This window comes from Pungitius pungitius, chromosome 1 (genome assembly GCF_949316345.1).
Source record: "Pungitius pungitius chromosome 1, fPunPun2.1, whole genome shotgun sequence".
Taxonomy (NCBI): domain Eukaryota; kingdom Metazoa; phylum Chordata; class Actinopteri; order Perciformes; family Gasterosteidae; genus Pungitius; species Pungitius pungitius.
In genome coordinates this window covers 35,250,657-35,274,726 of record NC_084900.1, presented here as the reverse complement: position 1 = coordinate 35,274,726, position 24,070 = coordinate 35,250,657, and the positions used below count along the sequence as shown (strand labels likewise).

General features: G+C 42.2%; 2 protein-coding genes across 4 annotated transcripts in view; both read right to left on the bottom strand.

Moving 5' to 3' along the window:
• Positions 1–361: 361 nt before the first annotated feature.
• Positions 362–11,097, bottom strand: LOC119223713 (immunoglobulin superfamily member 21-like). The gene is made up of 10 exons (XM_037481118.2): positions 11,012–11,097; positions 7,758–7,882; positions 6,761–6,882; positions 6,486–6,604; positions 5,849–5,964; positions 4,423–4,939; positions 2,871–2,971; positions 1,758–1,950; positions 1,632–1,670; positions 362–910 (listed from the first exon to the last, which is right to left on the bottom strand). Exons 1-10 carry the CDS (start codon positions 11,073–11,075, stop codon positions 828–830), a joined length of 1,479 nt encoding a protein of 492 aa, XP_037337015.2. The 5' UTR covers positions 11,076–11,097; the 3' UTR covers positions 362–827.
• A 720-nt stretch (positions 11,098–11,817) lies between these two features.
• Positions 11,818–24,070, bottom strand: part of arhgef10lb (Rho guanine nucleotide exchange factor (GEF) 10-like b) — a 32,111-nt gene continuing 19,858 nt past the window's right edge. For all 3 annotated transcript variants that reach the window (XM_037481100.2, XM_062566163.1, XM_062566164.1), the window contains 3 exons: positions 23,476–23,647; positions 23,045–23,161; positions 11,818–14,317 (listed from right to left, as the gene is read on the bottom strand). In XM_037481100.2, coding sequence (XP_037336997.2) covers positions 13,743–14,317; positions 23,045–23,161; positions 23,476–23,647 — 864 coding nt within the window. In that variant the 3' untranslated portion in view covers positions 11,818–13,742. The remainder of the gene's footprint in view (positions 14,318–23,044; positions 23,162–23,475; positions 23,648–24,070) is intronic.

The window sequence follows — 24,070 nt, the reverse complement described above, 5'->3', positions numbered from 1 at the left end:
TATGTGTATATATAAATATAACAAATAGAATAAAAATAAAGAAGACAATGTGATTAAAAACAATTAGATACAAACAAACAAAATGGATGAACAATAAATATTAACAGATAAGATAAGTACATTTAATGTTGGACTACTGTGCAAATGTCCTTTGAATGTAGGTCAGTGTCTGACTTGGATCAGTCTGACGGGGGCTCTTTGCCCTGATGGAAGGGACACAAACAGTGAAATGGGTCGGCTACAATATTTCTTGAGAACTTTTTTTCTCGATGCATTTTCAATGAGGATTTGGGAAAAGAGCAGGGAAAAAAGCAAAGAGAGGGGGGGGGGGGGTAGTAATTACTTAGAATCACTTTCTGTTAACTTGTTAGAATGTTAACTTGTGTATAATTCCCAATTTCTATTGATGTATTTGCACTTAATCTTACTAAATTCTACAAGGCAGGTTAAAACTTGTTAAAAATAGAAAATGTTCTATTTTGTCTTTATTATTTTGTCAGAATGCACCACAATGCTTCGTTTGTATGTGAAAAAAATAATCTTTATTCAGCCCCCCCTACAATAAAATTCACCAGCCGCCACTGGTGTCAACCCTGCTCACTTTTATAGGTAACAACCTGCTTTTCCTCAGTATAATGCATATGATGCACTGTGGCTAACTGTCAGGGTCTGATGTCTCTCCCAGAGGGGAAGTCCTGCTGCATCTTCAATGTTCAGCACTGGTGGGACAGCTGAGGGGGGGTTTGGCTTCTGCCGTGGGGTCACTATGAGCCGAGGCCTCAGGTAGATGTGGGTGCTGGTGTGTGGAGGAGCAGCAGAGCCCGTGGTCACGTCATCTCGCAGGTGAAGCTCAGCAGCAGCAACATGAAGGTTAGTGAGAGGGAGCACCGACTGGCCGCCGTGTCCATGGCTGCACACAAAGACAGCATGCAATCAACATTCATACTACTATGTGCCATGGCTGGGACAGGATGACTCAAGGACCACTCTCTAATGTTCAAATCTCATGTTTAAACCCAACACTAGGCTATATTTATATATATAACAAGTATAGAGCCTGATTTATTCCTATCATTGGAACAATAGAGTGCCATTGTTGTCCCCTGAGTGTTTAACCACATCAGGTTCCTGCATTACTCAAGCTTTCTGTACTCCATAGAGTCAGCTTTGCTTGTTTCATACTTTTCAAAATGTACTTTTGTGATAACGAGAAACAGCTTCATTAGGTTTGAACAAAATGATACGGATAGTTCATGGAAAGGAATGTAGTTTGGGGTTGAAACTGCTACGTAGTGTGCAAAATGTCAGAAGTCAATCCGACTTTTAGTTTTAGTACAAAAACAATTGTCTCTGCAGTCAAAGGAAAAGATATATTATATATATTACAAGATCGATGAACCTCGACCTCCTTATTGATCACAATTCACCATGAATTGCGTTGTAATACACCTCTAACAATACATTCTGAGTTGGTACAGTTCGAAGTCTGCTATTAGGCTTCATTTTGGGTTTCAATAGACTGTAATAAACTGACTTACAATGTAACTCAAGGTTTGATTATATACTTGTGATTGGTGTATGGGCAGTAACAGCTGTAACATTGCATGAAGTGATTGTGACAAAGGGCCTACCAATTAAACGTTCTCTTCCTTTCTTTAGTCTCGGGTTATCTGTAGAAACACCAAATAATCAAACTTCACTTTGAGCTCACCGATCAGATAATAAATGATTAGAACAAATCCCCTCACTGGACGCACCAAACACCATGAGGCGGGTGTGAGTTTCTGTGGAGCCCAGAGGATTCTGGGCCGTGCACCGGAACATGGACCCATTGAGCTCAGCAGGAACTCTCTCCAGGATCAGTTCCTTTCCGTTATGCTCCTCTCTGCCATCCAGCAGATGGCCACCCACCTTGGTCCAGGTGAATATGGGCTCAGGGAAGACCTCGCTCTGTGGAAGCACACACGCACACACACACACACACACACACACACACACACACACACACACACACACACACACGCACACACACACACACACACACACACACGCACACACACACACACGCACACACACAACGATGTTCTTAGCCAGTGACACTGCACTGCTAAAACATAATTAAGTGTTTTTTGTCATGATAGGCAAACATGGAATAAAGGGGACTGGAGAAATCAGGACAGAAGAAAAAGCACAGAGGAGATTTTTATAGTTTTTTTGTTTTCAATAGATCTTGAGTCCAAGTTTCTAATAGTCTACATGTTGTGTGTGTTTGAGCAACACATTTTGGTTAGTAGTTGCAGCCTGTGGCTCCAGCATAGCAATTTTATTCATTTTGCATTCATTTGTTACACAATTTGACATTTGTAAAGGTTTAACTGTTTCCTTGGTGAAACTAATAAAATAAGAAGAGACTTCAGTAAAAGCAGTGTGCAGTGTCTGGCCGAACCTGAAATGAGTTTGACACCCCTGATCCAAAGTGTCCTTGTGCAGATTCGCTGCAGCTGTTGCAGCTGTTTTCTTTAGATAAAAAGTGTGTCAAACATCACATTGTCTAAACGTTGATTTTTAAATCCTATAGTGTGATTTATTGTAAGGTAGCAATAGAGATGAATCAGTAATCTAAAGTACCATGCTTGTTTAAGTACAGAAATATCACTATACCAACAATATAATAACATGTATTACTGTGACTGCAGTGATTATAATGTATGTAATAATAATAATAATAATGTACAGCGAGGAGGGAGAGTTTTACCCTAACCCTAACCCTCTACTTTCCACAGATTCACAACCAATGAATTCAATGATGTCCTTGACCTTTCTTCTCCCCCCAGTCTGGGGTGATATTCTATGAGCTGTGGGTGACTTACTGCAGAAGGCCCCAGCTGGAAGCCCTGGACTGTGATCCGCACTGCATCTCCCACCCTGGCCTTCCTGGGGCTCATGGACAGCCTCGGTCCTCTGGGAGCAGCTGATGGCAAAGTAAACCCGTTAAACCTAGTGTGACACTGTGCAGTTACATTTAAAACCCAAATCACAGAGTTCATTTAACTCTACTACTGTAAGTGTCGCAAATGAAGCTGATCTTGACACTGAATAACGACTCCAGCTCCTTCGTACAATTGACTCTGTAAAAGTGTGATTTCATCTCTGCACTTCAACACTTTTGCCCAACACCAGAAAATGAACTAAGAATTTTGCTGTGTAGGTTGGACTGCTATTGTATGACTGTCATATATGTCTGAAGAACAGGAAACATTTATAACACATGGTATGTGTATTCATTCACCTGGAGAACACGTCCACTTCCCTTTCCTGTAACTGGGATACCAACCAGTCAAAGTGAAGAAGTCAACTCATCACTCAGGAGGACTCACGTATTGACCATTGCTCTATGAATGGTCTTTGGAATTGAATTTATCTTCCAAAAAATGTGGTTCTGTTGATATTTGAATCTCAACAGATCTCCTTAGGTCTCTTTAAACTATACAGACTGTATAAGGACTCCCTCATTGTGTTATAATCTGAGGAATCTCATAACTCACTCTGACCATCTCCACGGTCGTACATAACTCACTATTTTTCAGAGTTTGATATTTTTTATTAGCAAAATCACAATCGAGCCCCCTAAAACTATATAGAACCTTTTGGAATTTAAATATGAGTCACATGCCAACCACCTTAAGTGGGAGCTGAACACCAAGAAGCAGAGGATGCTCTTCCTAAGGTAGCGGAATAAACCTGCCCCTAACTCCTGATTCCTGAACAGGATGTAGCTCAAGACTGTGAATTTACATTACTATTAAAATCACAAGGACCTGTAGCGCTACAGTGAGGTTGTGAATCTGCACTTTTCGATGGAAGTTGTCACAGCTCAGCTTCCTCTGATGCTCCGCTGACTCTGTGAAGGTTTGGTTCTGACCCACTGCAACACCCTGAGTATTTAGGGCTCTGTGGCAGACATTTTTAAGCCCTTTATAAAAGGGTTTATGAAAACAGGGTTAACCAGTGCAGGGAGACGTAAAAAAAGGTAAACAAAGCAGACATAGCATAAAAGCATACTGTCATATTAAAATGTATAGAATTAAAAAATGGAGGATGAAATGCAAGGAAAAAAACACATGACATCAGAAGATATTTGTTCATTTAACACTACCCTGAGACTAGGGCGATTCTGACTTAGCAGTTGCAGAGCTCTTCTGGTTCTGTCACACTGCCTCTGGTTCCTTAGCTTCACTCTAACATAGTAAGTTACTGCTCTACATTCAAATACAGTACCAGTAAATGTTTGGACACATTTTCTTAATCAATTAGAAAGAATCCAAATGTATCATGGTACTGTATATGAATAGGTCTCAGTCACACTGCACTGGGAGTAGAGCGAGGGAGACCCGGATCGATGTAAGTTGGTGCCTGACTCACCCAGTGTGACCTCGGCCTGCATGGGCATGGACAGAGCAGGGTGTTTGACCTCACAGCTGAACAGGGCCTCGTTGTCTAGCTGGGGGTTGAGGTTCCAGGTCAGCATGGCTCTCACCTCCATGGTACCATCACCTGCTGCCTGCTGCCGGAGCTGGAAGTAGTAGAGTGGATCGCTGCTTTGGACCCAGCGAGGAAACTCCCGGCTCACTACCGTCTCGGGGATCACCTCAGTGGTGGACTCGGGACCCGACTCGGGACCCGACTCGGACGGTTGCTCTAGGCCCTTTTCGGGGCCGTCTTGGCCGAGCCGAGACAGTTTGCCCTCTTGTTTCAGAAGGGACAGGGACTTCTGGAGTTTGGTTTCATCAAGGTCTCGACTGGTGAGGCCCCCAGATCTCCAATGCCCCACGTGACTCCTCTTTCCGAGACCGGGGCCCCTACCTCGGTCTGTCACTGAGGAGAAAGGGTGACCAGTTGGTACCACATCAATAAGCTCACCATCCCGCTTGAAGTACACCTGAAAGGCAAGAACAAAGACAGGTGAGCCCAGCAGGAACACACAACCTGAGTGTGGAATGTTTTCTCAATTAAGAAGATGAGGAGACCAGGCAGGTACAACGCTTGTAATCATTAATGTATCTGTGAGGATTCACCTCAAGGAAATATAATGCCAACACTTGTATTTCAGGTAACTAAACATGTTCATGTCACATATAACTCCCCTAAAGAGGAAACCAGGACATCATCTCTTACAGGGTTTCCACAACCATGTTTGTTCTAAAACATTTTATTATACTCCATCGTGATATCATGTGCTTAACATTTGAATTACATTACACATAGATCATTATGTTACAGATAATATAATGAAAACGTTATCATTACATCTATCTATAGTACGTCCACCCATACATGTAAAGAGATAATTTAAAGTAACTGATTAGTGACATCGTTTGTGTTATTCAATCACAGAAATAGAAATGGTCCACACTTCTATTACACAGCTGTTATTCTGCTGCATACAGCTTACTGTCAGGTGCTGCTGTGTCCTGTGATGTGACCACAGAGATTTGTGCTTCCCATCATCATCATCATCATCATCATCACTTACTAAACAACAAGAACTCATGCTGGGGAGAGGTGACCTTGGCTGTTTTATCTAGATTAGGATTGCATGCAGCGTTGCTTCTCTTCATCACACTAAGGCTCTGAACATGAGAAACTCGTCTTCGCTGGATGATCCGGCGCCTTTAAACATTTTTCTTGAAAGGTCACAAAGTGAAAAAACAGCGCTTAGCTGTGGCGTGAAGCAAAGTTTGGTGTTTAATTTGTTTGTGAGCACTAACTTCTTTAATACCTTGGTTTCATTGCTAGCATACAAAGAAGTGTCAAAATATGATTATGGAGTCCATCAGGTCCATCTCACCGTGGGAGGGGGCCTCGCTCCGGTCACAATGCAAACCAGAGTAAAGTTCTGGGCCTCGTAGCGGCTGAAAGCAGCTGGGCTGTTGGCTGCCACTACAGAGATGGACTTGGGAGGTACTTTGGAGAAAATACAAAGGAGACAAACATATATCCATACATTGGAGGAAAATACATTATTATTATTATTAAAATGATCATGTTTTATCAAATGGTAAAAAAATATGTCGTCACTATGCTGGTGATCTCATCTACAACACATGAGATTATTTCAATTACTTTACAACTGAGGAACACATTTTGGTAAATTTGCTGCTCTGTTTTCACTTTCATGATAAGCACAGAGTCAAAGAGCCACTGTGAGAACAAGTCAGTACGAGTTCCCAGGACTCGGTTCCACCCATCGGCACCGAGTGTTTCGTTAATGCTTTGATTGAACCCGGCTTTGAGAGGCACAGCAGAGTTCAGCCTCGGGGTCGGGGGGGACGCTCGGGGGGGCCGGCTGGTGCGATCGCTGGGCCAATGAACTTCTGGGCTTTGGGTTTGTTGGAGTCGTCACGAAGGGGAAGGTCCTGGGTCCATAACCAGACCTTCTTTGATCCTTTTCCCTCTAAGAGAGTTCCTCGGTCATGAATACACACCGATGACAGTGAGGGTGATGCTGGCGGAGGCTAGAATCACTTTGCCTGTGGAGCTCCTGTCATAAATCCCCACATGGCACTCATAGAGGCCATCATCTGCCATCTGGACTTCAGGAAGCCTGTACAAAAATGAAACGCAAAGATCACCTCTCATTTTTTTATTTCGGGGTTCTTATGGAAAAACATCCTCATGCTACACAAATGTGAATTTGACAGCATGCTACCCAAAGATTTCTGTTGTTAAACAACGGCTGCAGTAGCAGAGTCCGTCTCACCGCACGGTGGACTGATAGAGCAGGTCCTCCCGTCTGCGTTTGTCCTCCATGTTGGAGAAGCTGCTGTTAAACATGGCATCATAAGTGAAAATCTTCTGTCTGGCATTGCCTCCATCAATCACCTGAAAGTCAAACGTTTATTAAGAAAAGTGGCCTGTAGGAGGCGGGGAGTGTGTGAAGCAGCGTAGCCAAGATGAAAATGTCACACAATTCAGCTCAGGGCCACATTTTAATGCCCCGGGATAACGGCGTGAAAGGGGGGCCACATACGTGGGCCTTCTGTAGTTACACCAGGAGGATTTGCCTCGCTGGTGGCGCTCATGCTAACGACATATCTATTACATATATTTAGCTTTAGCTGCATTGATGTTGATGTAATTAACAACAGGCGCTAGAGGGACAACAATGAACAAGTTTGTCCCTCTTGCTCTCTTTAAGTGGTTGGCGTGGCTTTAGCACGAGAACCACCACGAGGCGAGTTCTTAACCCTACAGAAGCTGAACAGTTCGTGCATCTCCTCCATGATGGAACATTCTTGCATGCCGTTGCAAGAAGATTTGAAAAAATGTGTCTCCCAGCACAATGTGCAGAACATGGAGGAGATCCAGGAGACAGACAGTTACTCTTGGGGGGCTGGAGAGAGCAGGGCTATAAAAAGGTTTTCAACCCATCAGCAGGACGTTTGTAAAATGTCGCACGTAAAATCCTGCAGTTTTGGTACATTTAACATTATCATATGACAAAAAAAGAGAAAAAAACAATATTCATATGTCACTTTTTCAAACATTTAGAGAGAAAGACATGCAATAACTTTTCAAAGGATAATGTTTAAATAAAATAAATATTTAGCAGTGTATATAACACACAGTATTTCCCAAGTTTTACACAAGACTATTGTTCTTGACAAAACCCAGACTTTCCTGTTTATTTCTAATAGATAAAGGAGCGTTTGCTCAGACAGAAGTAAAGTCAAGCAGCTCTTATTGCATTAATTCACCTGTGAGCTCACCCGAAACCACACGATCTCTCGGAGGTTTCCGTCTGTTTGGAAGTTGCACTTCAGTGTGACTGTGTCGCCAATCACGACAGGAAGAAGAGGCTCAATGGAGACATTTAAATAACCTACAAAAGTGACAACATTGTTAGACATTTGGAAATGACATTACAATCCCGTTAAAAAACTGTAGTTTTGAAAGCCCAGCTGAGTGGTTGAAGGTTGATGTCAACATGTTTTGTGATTAAGTGGAGCACATTTGTTGTCACAGCACAACAACAGCCCCACTTCACACCTGGATCCAAACGGCGCACAATGACTGAGAGACCGTGGAAACACGTATTGACTGAAATGAAGGCGTCATGATCATTATAGGGAGTCTTTTCAGAGGGAGCTGCATTTTGGCATCCTCATAGACCTCCTTATCAAATGCAATGAAGCCAATGATCCCAGAACTTAAATCTCTCAAGTTGGACTTGGATAAGTTCTCTGCTGCCGCCATCAGGACCTCTGCAGCTCATCCAGAACGCAGCAGCTCCACTGGTCTTCAACCTTCCTAAATTCTCCCACACTCCTCCTCTCTTCACTGGTTACCAGTGGCTGCCTCATCCAGTTCAATATATTGGTACTGACGTAGCATGCTGTAAATGGATCGGGTCCAGTCTACATCCAGGACCTGGTGAAACCCTCCATTCCGACCCGCACCCTTGTTCCTCCCCCACTGAGAGCAAAACACTCAACAAGATCACGACTCTTTGAAATGGAATGAAATTGCACTTTATTGTTTCTTGTTGTTTTGTTTGTATCCTTATGGTTGAAATGCACTTATTGTAATAAATTCAAGGCTGCAACGGGTTGTTGTCCCAGCGTTAGCATTTTTAAAGAGACAGTTTGTTTTAAAGTGATTTAAAGCCATTTTCAAGACCCACTCTGGCTTTTGGACTCTGTACTCCTCAGTTAAGTTATTTTGATTTTGTTTATTTCAATTTTTCCTTTTTGTTCCGTTTCCCTTCTGAGAGCCAGATCTTGTTTTCGGGTAAAGCCTCCTCTAGAGTAGCAACCCTCTCCTAATGTAAAGCTTTAACCCTGGTATCTTTCATTTAAATCTTCACCAGTTACATATAAACAGATTTACACATTACAACACTCACATGGGTATGCTGCTGCATATTCTTTATGATTCTCTGGTGTCAGAGCAGCAGCTCACTTGGTGCTGCACAAGCAGCAAAGCGTTAATGTCAAGACAACCGGGACGTGAACTAAGAGCAGAACCTGACCTCTCTGTCTAATAAACACTCTCATCTCACTGCTTAATACTTTAATCCCCCACAGTACTCACACCAGGCACCACATGTGTATGTTGCTGGGCTCTGACCAGTGGAATGGAAATACAAGCAATGTCAAACCAATGGAAGCTAAAATGTGTAGTAAAACACACTTCAGGTGGTAATTACATGCAGATCAACGTTTCACAAAGAAAAACGTGTATTATACAATACATAAGTTATATATATATCAAATATAATATATGTACAAAACATCATTTCATCACATTCTTTTCTTTCATTCATTGTTTCTTTCACCAAGCCATAGTCTCTACTGTGTGTGTGTGTGTGTGTGTGTGTGTGCAGAGCAGCAGGCTGTGGTGCTGGAGGCCCCTGATGCCCTCTGCCACCACAGTGAGCCTCACCTCCACAACACTGGTCTTTACTGCATGACGTCAGCCTGCCTACAGATTATTTCCCCATGTTTTTCCTCTTAATCCTCCCTCCAGCTTTCATCCAGAGAGCCAGGCATTTGCAGGGCTTTGGTTTTTCCACACACACACACACACACACACACACACACACACACACACACACACACACACACACACAATGTGGAACAGAGATTAAGACATAGCAGAATAACACTAAATTGAAAAAATAAAACTAAAAAGCCCTTGCAGAAGTGATTTACAACGTTCTCTGTGAACAACTGAGGGGAAGCATATTTTGGAATGAGATGAATGTGGTGGAATGAGATCCTGGGGACTGATATCACTGCCCCCCCAGCTTAGGTTGAGCTGTGGATCGAGGCTGCTCTTGTCCTACTTTAATGTTACAAACATGGAAGGGACCATTCACAGCTCGGCCTTTATAGTGGGCTGTGAAGTGAGAAGTGATATTCCAGGTGTGTCTGGTTTTTGTAACCACCAAACCTCCCCAGTTATGAAGAGAAGGTCCTGAGCTCAGTAGATCTCCATCCTTTGTGTTAGCGTACATGCTTCTATGTATCTTACTGTTTTTTAAACTTGTATTTTATATTTGTATAAATATAGCCACTGGTTTGCATTGAGTTGATGGTTCCAAGGGGCGCTCCGTACCTCCAGGTGTGACATCACATGCTGCATCCTCTGCTTCTTCCTCCAGCTGTTATCAGTGAATGTGTATGGCACTTAAATCTAAAATGTGAATTATTAAGGTCCAAATCAACTTGATTGGTCAAGAATTCTCTTCTTTAGATTTTGACACACACCCTAAACAAATTTTATCGGTAATTAAAGATAACTTACGGCAGTAATTTACTGCTATTTTACAATACGCCACCCTACATGTTTACTTTATATTTATTTTATGGTATATATATTACGGTATATTGTATAACTCTAACAAATTGTACACATGAATTGTTTCTGTTTGGTCACTCAAAAATGAATTTTAGTTTGGAATAATAAAAATATGATATCATTAGAGACACATTTGCATAAAGTATACAGTAGATGAAGCTGGATTGTGATTCACTGAATTTTTATAAAGATGTGCATTTCCACCAACACAAAAAACACTGTATCGTGCTTGTAATTAGAGCAGCCTGCTATTATTATTATGCCTACTTTATGTAGAAAGAAAGTTTTGAATACGTTTAGAATACGCTTATGTTCACCACAAGAGAAAAGTGAAGACAAACCACATGCCACCTGGTCAACATCTTTCTGCTGAGACTTCCTACATTTCCTGAAACACGAGAACTCTGCCAATGGCATCACCAACACTAGCTGGAACCCCCTGTTCCAGATGTAAACCTAGTCTCATCTTAAACCTCATCTCCAGCTATTCAAGGGATTGAATAACTTGGCATGAATACTGCAGGTCAAACTGCATTAGGGTGAAATATTCACTGGTACTGTCTATTCCAACTAGTGCTGAAGTAAACACAAGAAGAATCCTTGCAATAAGCGTAACGTGAAGCTTCTCTTGAGGCTCGTGTCCACTTACCAGCTGCCAGAGGGAGAGAGTAAGCAGAGAGGAGGAGGCAGCACAGAACCAGAGGACCAGTCATCCTGATTCCCTCAGAGCGCACAGCGTCTGATCTCCCATCCTTCACTGGGAGGCTGCTCGCTCTGCTGCTCAGCTTTATGGCTGGGGATTACCCCCCCCCCCCCCCCCTCTGTCTCTCGCTCTACTTTTATCTCCCCCTCTCTTTAACTTGTTTTTCTTGTTCCAAGTGTTGTATCTCTGTCATTTTGCCACATTTGTTTCTATTCTTGGTTTTTCCCTTTGTGCTTTTGGTGTGCATCAGATCTCTCAGTTCACTTTGTTGGATAGAACATACATTTTTGCTGCTTAACTTCATCTTTCATACAGATGATTCTGTTTTGTTGCTGTGGTGCCATTCTTGGGACCCATAACACATGCTCTCATGTGTTATGGGTCCCAAGAGAAGTGCCCCTTCTCCTGTGAACCAAGCAGCTCTTTTCTGAGCTGAATAAAACCTTCCCTCCTCCTGCTGGATCTGAGATGTTAGGAAAAGATCAGCTGTTTCCCCTAAAGAGACACAGCTGCTGTGTTACTAGATGAACGTTATCCTGGAGGGAAATAACCCACTGGACACACAGCGACTTAGTAGTTTAACAATTAGTGAGACTTTTGAATTTTGAATTGATCTAAGATGTAAGTGTGAGTGTTTCATTAGTGAGAGTGTCTCAATATTAAGAATGATGCTTATCGCATGACACATAAACAAGATCGAGACACAAAACTGCTCATGAAAATGAATTCTGAGTGCAAATACTTCCTATGGGACATAAATATATTTTTATACTAAGGCAGATTGTCCATTTGGTTTTGCTTTAGTTCATAATTATCGAAATGTACAATTTCCCTCAAAATATTTACACAAACAAGAGATTAAAGGACATTTTGACAACAGATCTATAAAATACATAGATAATTCACATTGCAACAAATATATAACAAGCACTTAAGAAATTCAAATGAATAAAATGAATAAAAACAAGCATGCAAACAAATGCACCACAGCAAGAAGGAAAGGAAACTGACATAATGCAGGAGAGATGGAGGCTTTATATAGAGATGGGGCTATTTTGAGCCGTGTTGAATCAACCCAGAAGGGACGGAGATGCGTGAACAGCGTTCCAATCCGTAATATTAAAACAGGGATGAATATTTATAGTTCAAGGTTGTTTGGGGCTTGGACTCCACCCCACTGGAAGATAGAGGTTCGATGGGTGGACCCAGCTCCTCCCTCTCAGCTACGGCTGCATCACATGACTCCCTCCTGGCTCCATCGGAAATCCCCCACTGACCTGACCGATTCCTGTTCACTTAACACTGCAGTACATCCAATGATCACCTTTGGCTTTAAGCTTCTGCATGTAAAAATAACAAAGCATGTATAATAACGTAACATTTGATCATTGTTAGTTCTATGCCTCACAGGGCTGTCTTACATGCTCTGCTCATTCACTACCTGACAGGAGAAGAAAAAAAACATCTTGATTTAAAAAATGATGGCAATAAGCATCCATCTGCAGGTTACATTACATGGATGTTATTGTGTACAGTGATGATATGACTTTAATGACTATAAATGGTTTCATCCAACATGCTAATGTAATAACTAATATCTAACAGTACAAAGTACACTTCTAACACTAAACACTTTAAGCAGAAAACTAAATCCCCAACAGGTGCATTTACAATGTATGTGCTGCATATTAGGCACGTCGGGGGGGTCCCTGTGCTCCACCAAAAGCCCAATCTGTCCCCCACATTTCATTCTGTTCGCGGCAGGATGGTACCTGTGTTTACTTCAGTACATTTGTGGACAGGTACTCGCAATACATATGTTCTTTTTAATATACAATGTACGACAACAGTGTCAAGACTTTCAGTGACACATCATCCATTGAATTACACAACATCCATGCGATTTTTCATTTCAAAGCATCCTTAAGGCATTGCAGCCTATTGACCTTGCATGAAACTGTTTCTTAATTCGCTCACTCCAGAAGACCTCCATCAGTGGACCTGGCCCGCTTCAGAAGTCCAAAATGGGATAAATGAGATCACAATGACCTGTGTGAGCCAGGGAGGGATGACAATCAGCTAAAACTGGATGAATAATGTCCAAGCGAGGTCTGGGGGGAGCAAGGTTTTTTGTGAATTGTACCTTTATTTGACCTGTAGGTCACTAGAGCACTTACCCCTCGAATAGAAGGGAAGAAAAAGACATGGTCCATCAAGATATTGTCTTCTTTTCAAGAGGAGTTTCAAGAGGACTACCTGTTTCAACCTCTTATACAGGATTTTTATTTAATTCAACGGTTTTAAGGAAAATAAAAGGGAATCATTGCCAACTTTCTCCTGAGGGATGGATGAGTCTCTTCAAACATGTCAGAGTCTTGCAGACAATAAAAGACAAAAAGAAAAGAATAAAAGAGTTTGATGGTAAACTACAGATTTTTTAAGCTAAACTTTGCATATAACAAGACACAATGCAAAGAATAATCACAAGTGTTAAACTGTATTTTGTTTCAGTGGGATTAATGACATGAGAATGACTTGCTCCTCTTTTACTTAAAATGATACTGCAGTCTTCCTTTAAATGCATTACTGGGTCAGAATACGTCACCTTGCAAAACGAGTTTGGTCTGATGTGAAGCAACCAAACCACTGGCATCCAGTGTTCAGCATTGCTTGTCTGTCATTGGCTGAGAGTCAGAGGCAGCTGCCACACCAGCAGAGTGTTTTCAGTGGAGGCTGAGCAGGTGCCAGGTGAGGACATCTGTCCTATCCTGCGGTGTCTTCTGCCACCGGAGAAGATCGCTGTCGAGGTGACTTTTTTGCGCCTGACCTCCCCCTCGTTGCACAGCTCCACCGGCCGTCCTCTGACCCACACATTCGGGTCCTCGCTCACTTCGTAGATGGAGCCGTCCTCCGGGCTGTGCTCCAGAGAGCCTGTGGGGGCCCGGTGGGTCCCCTGTTCGGGCTGAGCAGACAGCAGCTTCCCAGGCAGCTGGCAGGTGGAGTGGAGGCGATACTGCAGCAGGAGACGTTTGGGCTTCTCCTCGCTGGGTGGAGAAGCTTCTGAGTCCAGCTGAAGGCTTCTCTGCTCACACTTATTCGACTCTTCGTCTCCTGCCCCACCAACTTGACCTGCCTCTGCTTCTCGGTTCGCCCCCTCCTCATTACTGTTGAGGAAGGAGTCCAGTGTGCTGGAGCTGGACACCAGAAAGTCCACCGGACCGCAGTGGGCATTCAGAGACGTCATCCCCTTACCTAAGAGTAGGACAGTTCTGAATGAATCATGGCTGCCAATGCAAGAAGTAAATGATACGTATCCACAGGATAAATGTCAGGGTTATGTTTAAATCTTCCAACAAGCAACTACAAGTCCGATGTGTAAGTACTGAGCACTGAGTTTTACACTAGAAATCCCTAGGTAAGTGTGTTGGTGTCTGTAGTGCACATACATGGAAAGTATCAATGTTTTATCAATAAAATCAACTTCTGGAAGCTTTAATCCAGTGACAAATGTTAACATGGTATTACAGTCACTGCTCACTATGACAAGCTGAGGGATTACATGTGACCAAAGCTTGTGGAATATATTTTGATTTTAGAGTTTCTAAAAAAGTAACCCAAATACATCTCCTTCAACTCTGACGACCAGTAAGTACAACTATTCTAGTGTTTAAGCTAAAACTAAACTCCGGTTCTGCCGGGTAAATGTCTTAAAGAGGTGCATTCCCTTTGTTGACCACAGGCAGTGATTGTATAGAGCAGTAGTCTCTACAGCTATTGTAGTGCCTTCCAATAAGGTCACTTCGGACGCCTCAGGGGTTTCAATAGGCTTGTTCATTTATTCCAGTGTTTCTTTCACGTATAATAACAAAAATAAACTGTCACTAAACTTATAAATAAACCAACAAATTAACAAGCAAAAACTAACAACAACAATTGAAAAACCATATGCCTGCTGGCGTCCACGTCTTCCCACCACTCAACACCGAAGCAAAAAAGACAACTTCCAGGATCGTTTGTCTTCCTGTCCACTAATTGCCACAGGTGTGCAACTTCGACCAGCAGCCGTCACCCAATTAACTTTGCTTCAAAAATGGCTCCTACACACCGGCCCTCTTATTGCTACCGGCTAAATAGGTACAATAACAAAGAAACAAAACAAAATATGGAGCCATTTCACAATATACAGTACACAGTAAAGATATAAATCTGTCGAATCATCAATGATCACGATTGGTCACTCATACAAACATGAATACGTTGGTTTCATTTGAAACACGTCAAGTTTTTTTTTTCTTCCAGTTCATTTGTGACCATATTCTTTTCAATTCAAATTAAAGTCCATCAATGAAATAGTAATGCAATCAATGCTCTTTTTTCAGAGTCCTTCTTCAGTGTATAACGCAAATAGTCCATTATGCCACAAAGGCGTTGTGCGTTCAAAGGTCCATGTTAGTGTGCATTGGTATATTTATGTACGCATGTGTGCAGGTTGCAAGAGATTCCTTGCTTGAATTGTCCATAGTCCATTGTGCGTGTGTAAAGATCAGTATACATGTCAATTCCTACAAGGTGGAGTAAACATTACACATACATTGGACATTCATACCCACATGTGATTTTCCAACAATAAGCAAACCTTTGTTATCGGTCTGTCTATAACGCTAGTCTTTGTTTTTAAAGTCAAGCTACGAACGATCCCCTTTGAATCTTTCTTTGTGTCAATAACTCTCCCCAACATCCAAGATCCCCTAGGGGCAGTAGGATCTGCAATTAACACGATGTCGCCATTTGCATAGTTTCTTTTCTCTTTAAACCATTTTTGTCTTTCTTGTAGGTTTGGAATATACTCTCTAACCCATCTTTTCCAAAACATATCAGCTAAGTACTGTACTTGCTTCCATCTGCGTCTACTATACACATCTGCTTTCTGAAATAAGCCAGGGGGTAATGTGGGTTGTCCTTTGAGAAGTAAGAGGTGGTTGGGTGTTAAAGGTTCGAGGTCATTTGGACTATCTGAGTTTGAGGTAAGTGGGCGACTATTCATTATGGCTTCTACCTCACAGATGAAAGTGTGAAGGGATTCGTCGTCTACTATTTGATCCTTTGTTAGTGATAGAAGTATTAGTTTGACCTGTTTTATTAACCTCTCCCATACTCCTCCAAAGTGTGAAGCGGCAGGTGGATTACAAATCCATTCTATGCCATTTTGTTGCAGAGCAACTTGAAGTTTGTTGCTTTGGTTCCATTCCTTTATGGCATTTTTTAGTTCACGATCAGCTGAAGTCAGGTTAGTTCCATTGTCAGATCTTATTTGGCGTACTTGCCCTCGTCTGCTTATAAATCTGCGGATTGCGTTGATACATGAATCTGTGTCAAGTGAATTGGCTATTTCCAAATGTATTGCTCGAGTTGTGAAACACGTAAAAATGACACCATATCTTTTCACTTCACTGCGTCCTCTTTTCACTATGATTGGACCAAAGAAGTCTGCTCCAACAAAGGTGAATGGTGGTAAATCTGGTGTTATTCTTTCTTTTGGCAAATCTGCCATTTTTTGTTCTCCCAAAATTTGAATGTAGGCGTCTACAGAACACACACTCAGATCGTATCCTTCTAGCAAGGGAAGTTGCTGCTGGAATCCAGTACTGCTGTCGCAGTTTGGCCAACATATGGTTCCTTCCACAGTGGCCTAGTTGTTCGTGAACGTGTTTTAACACCAGCTTGGACACATGATGGTGTTTTGGAAGAATTGTAGGATGTTTTCGATCCTCGGGCATAGCCATTCGGCTTAATCTTCCTCCTGTACGAAGTAATCCGTCTTGCAGAATAGGATCCAGTTTACGAATGTGGCTCTGATGACTGACATGAGCGTTTTCCCTTTGCAAGGTTTTGATTTCTCCTGGAAATGCCTCCATTTGTGTAAAGTGTACGATTGCCTTTTCTGCCCTTTTGACGTCTTCTAAAGTAATCTGCTGCACATTCATGCGTTTTTTGACTGTTTGCATTTTACTTTCCATCAGACGTTGTTTCTCTGCATCTAAGGTCTTAATACTCATGTTGGTAAGTATTTCCTTTCTTTTCAGACTTAATTGCAAGAGAACGTCTTTTAACTTAAGTAGCCATGCTACTGCTCTGGTTAGGTTGTTCCACTTTGAGTGATAATGTATGAATGTGTGAGTAGGATTTTTTTCTTCTTTTACAATCAAGTTCATGGTGAGAACATCTTTCTTCACTTCCGCGTCATCATCATCATCTTCATGTGTTTGTATGGCAATGTCAGAATTTGTCCATTCAGATTCCTGACGTTTGAGAAATTCTGGACCATTCAGCCACACCTTTGAATTCAGAAGAGCACTGGCTTTGAGACCACGGGATGCACAATCTGCAGGATTTTGTTTAGTGTTTATGTATCTCCATTGTTTTACTTTGCTCATTTCCCTGATTGTGTTCACTCTATTAGCCACGAATGTTTTAAATCTTTTGTTCTCATTCTGAATGTACTTCAGTGTTGATGTACTATCCGTCCAAAACATGGAGTTCTCAAGAGCAAGTTGTAACTCTGCTTTGATCAGTTTATCCATTTGTACTGCTAGTGCTGCTGCAGTAAGTTCCATTCTTGGCATTGTAGTTTGTTTTAGTGGCGCAACGCGTGATTTCCCCATTATAAAGGAGGTGTGCACTTCATGCTCTGAATTTGTGAGACGGAGATACGTGACACAGCCGTAACCACTTTCAGACGCATCACTAAAGTGATGTAGTTGTGCAGATGTTATCGGATCAAAGCCTTTTGGCTTGAAACATCTGTTGACACGGAGCTCTCCAATGCAACTTAGGCCTGCCATCCATTCATGCCACAGCTGTATGTAGTGGCTTGGTACAGTTTTGTCCCAGGCGTAATTCAGTTTGCAGAGATCCTGCAGAATGTTCTTAGCAGTAAGGACGAATGGAGAGATGAAGCCGAGAGGGTCGTATACTGAGGATACGATGGACAGTATTCCCCTTCGAGTACATGGCTGTTGTTTCGGGCTCACTGCGAAGGTGAGTTTGTCACTTTCTATGTGCCATTGTATACCAAGAGTCCTTTCTGTAGGAAGATCACTGGATTCCAAGTTAAGGTCTTTGACTTCTTTTGATCTGGCTGCTTGTGGGATGGACGTTAGGACTGTTCTGCTGTTACTTATCCATTTGTGCAAATGAAAGCCTCCCATTGAGCAAGCTCTTTCAAGCTCTTTGCACAACTTCGCAGCATCGGCTTCAGTAGCCACAGCTTTCAAGCAATCATCTACGTAGAAATGTTGCTTAATTGTTTCCACTGTTTCGGGCAAAAAGAGATCTTTGAAATCTTCGGCAGTTTGTCTGAGGGCGAAACTTGCACAACTTGGTGAAGACGTTGCCCCGAATAAGTGCACTGTCATTCTGTGTTCTTTGAGTGGTTGACCTGTATCACCATTTGGCCACCATAAAAAGCGCAAAAAGTCCACATGCTTCTCCATAATTCTCACCTGGTGGAACATGCTTTCCACGTCTGCCATAAGAGCGATTGGCTCCTGGCGAAAGCGCAACAAGACGCCTACCAAGTTACTGGTGAGATTTGGACCTTGCATCAATTTGCTATTCAAGGATACCCCCTGGAAGGATGCGGAGCAATCGAATACAACTCTCAGGGAGCCCTTCTTCGGATGGTGCACTCCATGATGTGGAATATACCACACCTTTCCACTTTGTGTTTCCAGTTCATCAGATGGCACGACTTCTGCGTGGCCCTTCTCAAGCATTCCTTTTAGAAATGCAGTGTATTCTCTGTGAAATTGTTCGTTCTTTTCAAATTTTCTTTTCAGAGACATGATACGTTGCTGTGCCTGTTGGTAGTTGTTTGGCATCATTACATCATTTTCTTTAAAGGGTAACGGTAAGTAATAATGACCATTTCTTAGTTCTTTTGAACTTTCCATCATAGACATGAACTGTTTGTCTTCGACTGACATCTCTGATTTCTCCTCAGCTGCCAGTTCAGGAAAATCTTGATGATACTGTTTAATCAACAAGTCATTCAAATCTGCTACCGATATGCGATTAACTACAGTACATGAGTGACTTCCTTGCGTTTGACATGTTGTTTCTTGCATGAGCCCATTGACGACCCATCCTAAAGGAGTTTTAACAGCATATGGCCCATTACCTCTACTGTTTATTACTTTCCAAGGCTCCATAAGCTTTGCAGCATTTGTGCCTATTAACAACTCAATGTCAGCATCCAATTGTGGAACCTTCACCTCATGTAAGTATTTCCATTTGTCTATTGATTCTTGTATTGGTATGTGTTGTTTTGAAACTGGTAATTTTGTTTGAGTATAGACTTCTGGGAGTTTGTGATACAGTAGGCCTTCCATACTGCTGACTTCAAGACCAGAGACTACACTGCTGTGGACATTTTTCTCCTGCCCCATTGTGCACAAGAGAATTGTGGTGTTTTTACCAGTGATGTTTAACTTTCTTTTCAATGAGTCTGTACAAAATGTAGCTGAGCTACCAGGATCTAAAAATGCATGGGTATTTATGACTTTATCTGAATTTGCTACCTTTACTTTCACTGGCACGATTGCAAGTGTGCATTGTTTTGATTGACTGACCCCCATTAGGTCATCGTCTTCTAACGAAACCATAGCACTACTCAGTGGTTTGTTTCCAGTTATCACACCTTCATTTCTAATTCCATCCTTTTCCCTGCCAGTGTGAATGTGGAGGATGGTTGGATGAGACAGAGAACATGTTTCGCATTTCATTCTGTTTTTGCAGGTTTTGCTAACGTGCCCCATGGTTAAACATCCAAAACAGATCCCGTTTAATTTCAGGAATTCTATTTTCTCGCTGTTTGGTTTAGACTTAAACTTTTCACAATTTTCAAATGTGTGATCTCTTTTACAAAATAAGCAAAGCCTTTCAAGTGCACGCTTACTTGTATTCAGTTTGGGTCCACATTGTGACTCGTTCCTTTTTAGTTCAGGTGCTTGAGCAACTGTAGTGGCAAAGCTGGTCCTCCCACCAAGTTTGGTGAATGGGTTTTGTGGTTTAGGTCTTGATGTTACTTTACTCTCTGTCGAGTTGTGTATGTCGCCGAAAATTGGATCAAGCATTGCTCTGGACTGTCTTTCAATGAAGCCTACCAAGTCCTTGAACGTTGCTCTGTTCTGGTTATCTTGCATGCTACACACATTTGCTCGCCATCTATCTCGTAGCCTAAATGGAAGTTTAGACACGATGAGTCTTAAGTTGGTGAAACTTTCAAGCTCTTTTAGGCCATCAATATCTTGCATTGTATTGTGGCAGCTTTGTAAAAAGAGAGCATATGATCGCAACCCATTGCCATCCTCTGGTCTGATGGTTGGCCAGTTCACAACTTTACTAATGTAAGCAGATGCTATTTTATAGCTGTTTCCGAAATTGTATTCTAGCTGCCTTTTAGCTTCTTTATACGCAATGGAGGAATCCATATGCATAAAGCTACTGATGAGGTTTCTGGGTTGGTCTCTTGTATACTGTTGTAAGTAGTATAGTCTGTCATCCATATTAGTTGTTTTATTCTCAATACATTGCTCGAATGCTTTAATGAACGTCCTGTAATGAAGAGCATCACCGTTAAATATGGGAATTTCTCTATCTGGCAAAAGAGAGAGTGTTTGCTGTTTCACTAACATTTCAGTTATTTCTGTTTGTCTCTTTAATACATCAGTGACGTTTGTATCATTATGATCCCAGTGAATTCCGCTTCCTATCGGTGCTGAGGCGCTCTGATTGGCATTTTGTTGTGCACCTACAGTTTGAGGGGCTAATCTCTCTCTCTGGGATCTCATTGGTCTTTGTACTGTTGCAGGGGTATCATCTTCCGTTGGTGTAACGTATCGGTATACGCCCGACACTGAACGTTGTTTTTCCGCTTCTCTGAATACTTTAACTCTTGCCTCTGCAGCAGCAAGTTCGGAATCTATGACCATTTTTTCTTTTCGTGCCTTTAATTTTGCAATGATATTTGCTTCTTCAATATCAAGATCAGATTTGTTATCCAAAGCCTGCGCCTTTGCTCTAATTGCCGCACATTCAGCTTCGGCCTTTAGATGAGACGTAGATTCTCGTGACGCGCAACTGAGAGCGCTTGTTGCTTTGCGGCTATGCGTGTCACTGTGCGCTACCTGAGATGCGCTATCTTGTGGCTTAACGGCCCCTATATCCTCCTGCTCTTCTTCTTCCTCATTAACTTGATCAACCTCGAGCCAATTCATGACATCTTTTAAGAAGCCTTTGTGAAGGTGATATTTGGGTTGGTACCAGTCTAAGTTATCAGCCTCCCTTTCGTATTCGTCTTTTGTCAATTTTTGTACGGCTGCTTGTAAACTAATAAACTCAGAGAAAAATCCTTCAAACAAATTAACTTGTTTCCTAACAGTTTCTTTGTCCTGTCCAGCTTCAATTAAACTATGGATTTCGTTTCGTTTGCGTGTTAAAACACCAAGCTTCCCCCTACGTGTTGCTATTATTTTAAACAGTTCCTTTTCTTCATTCCAATCCAGCTCTTCAGGCTCTTCGTCAGCCATTTTTCAAAGATTAACTCAAGAGTTCATCACACACGAAATAAATAGCATTTCAAAGTCAACGTTCAGTTTGTAGTGTAGGCTAAACACGGCAGCTCACGTTCAAAGTCATTATATGAGCGCGGCGGCTCGCTTCAATTCAGCGTTTTACTCACAAACGTCCAAGGAGATAAAGGTTGAATCCTCTCGCATTTCCAGCGGGAACGTATATAATCCACAAACTTTAAGGAATGCAGCTCCCAATCTTCCAAGTATCCTCAGGGTATGGCTGTAAATCCAACTTTCCAAACTCAGGTGACATCCGTATATTCCAATGTAGCAGGTTTCATTTTCCAGTTGCAGAAGGTTTTTCAACTTATGTAGTGCCTTCCAATCAGGTCACTTCGGACGCCTCAGGGGTTTCAATAGGCTTGTTCATTTATTCCAGTGTTTCTTTCACGTATAATAACAAAAATAAACTGTCACTAAACTTATAAATAAACCAACAAATTAACAAGCAAAAACTAACAACAACAATTGAAAAACCATATGCCTGCTGGCGTCCACGTCTTCCCACCACTCAACACCGAAGCAAAAAAGACAACTTCCAGGATCGTTTGTCTTCCTGTCCACTAATTGCCACAGGTGTGCAACTTCGACCAGCAGGCGTCACCCAATTAACTTTGCTTCAAAAATGGCTCCTACAGCTATAAAGCATCCATGTAGTTACATTGTGATGGGTTCTGGCTCTGCTCAGTCAAAATGATTATTGGGTGAATGACATTATAACACATCATGGGAGTTTTATTCAGTTACTTAAATAAATCCATTTGTTGCATGTGTACAGACTGTAAAGCCCTCTGAGGCAAATATGCAATTTGCGATATTGGGCTATAGAAAATAAAATGAATTGAATTGTTCAGGAATGTTTTCACAACAACCTCCAGCGCCACAGTTTGAGGCTTTGGGCCACCGACCAAGTGCTGGTTTTTGGAGTTATGAGTGAGATGGTTGTTGGGTTGTTAATGTTTAGAGAGGGACAGCTACTTCACTCATGTTCAGATCCACATTTTTCATTGTGATCGCTGCGTTTGTTGTGTTTCTGTGATCAGGCCATGTGTGTTGTGTAGTTGTCCCAGCCTTCTATCACATCCCTGATTAGTTTCACCTGTGTCTTGTCTCTGTTCCCCCATCTATATGTAGTCCCCTGTCAGATTGTAAGTGGTTGTCTGTGAGAGTCTATGCCCGAGTACCTGGTATCGTATAGATTGTTCAGAGTTTTTGCTTGTGGAGTTCTCTTTGCCTGTTAGCTCTTTGGACTTTCAGATGTTTGCTCTTCGGTGTTTTTATAAATATATTTGTGTTTTTTGCAACCTGATTGGGTCCTTACTGTGAGAAACAACTGAGCACAAACCTGTGATCTTGGGGATGCCCTCCAGCGTGGGCAGAGGGAAGGTGAGGATGATGCCTTGGCTGGTCCCCACCCACAGCAGGCCCTGGCACATCAGCAAGCTGGACACACTAACCTGCCCTGTATAAGGAGACATTCAGCCTTGAACCACCATTACTGCTGCGGTTCACACAGGTCTGAACCTGATCCAGGGCCCACATAGTAAGTCCTGGAGTCACCATCTTCTAGAACTATTTCAGTCTAATAATCCTGTATCTAAATGGACTTCAAGACAGACTGAATTACCTTTATATTCATTTTGGCTGATGATGACTTTCCTGAATGCAGTAAACAGATTCATTACCTTTATTAGCTTGAGATTTCAAATGGTGTTTTTGTTACAGACATGTAACATGACACTATACTCGCAGTATATCCATCTGCTCCAGCCTTGCCTGGTCTCAGATGGGTGGTGCGGGTGGAGATGTTGACTTCCTGTAGGGGTTCCAGGGTCTCGGTGTGAAACAGGTGAATAGAGGAGCCCTGGGTGAAGGCCATCCAAACCCCCCCGCCTGAACGGGTCATGTGGCTAACACTGCAGCCTGGATCAGAGTGGGCTGCGAAGCTCTACAGTAGAGGGGCAGAAAGAGGGGCACAGCCTGCAGTAACTCAAGCTTAAATGTTTATAAAAACAAACAAATTGTTGCCCTTTAATTGTACTTATAATGGCTCTTATTTATAGTAAATTATAAATCGATTTATTTGCTGAAATTGCACTTTCTTGTTCTTCTGGGTTTGTATCCTTATGGTTGAAATGCACCTATTGAAAGTTACTTTGGATAAAAGCGTCAGCTAAATGACAGGTGTTGAGCTATCCAGGTTTAAATGTCTATTTTAACGACACATCAAGCCCTCTGGTTGAGCCACAGTCACCCTGCTGATGCAAAGTGCCGCCTGCCCATCAGGACTCAAACTAACCACTTACACACCGCGGACACATCAACATGGAGCTGGGGATTAATCTGCCAATCCTCTGATTGAACCATAGCC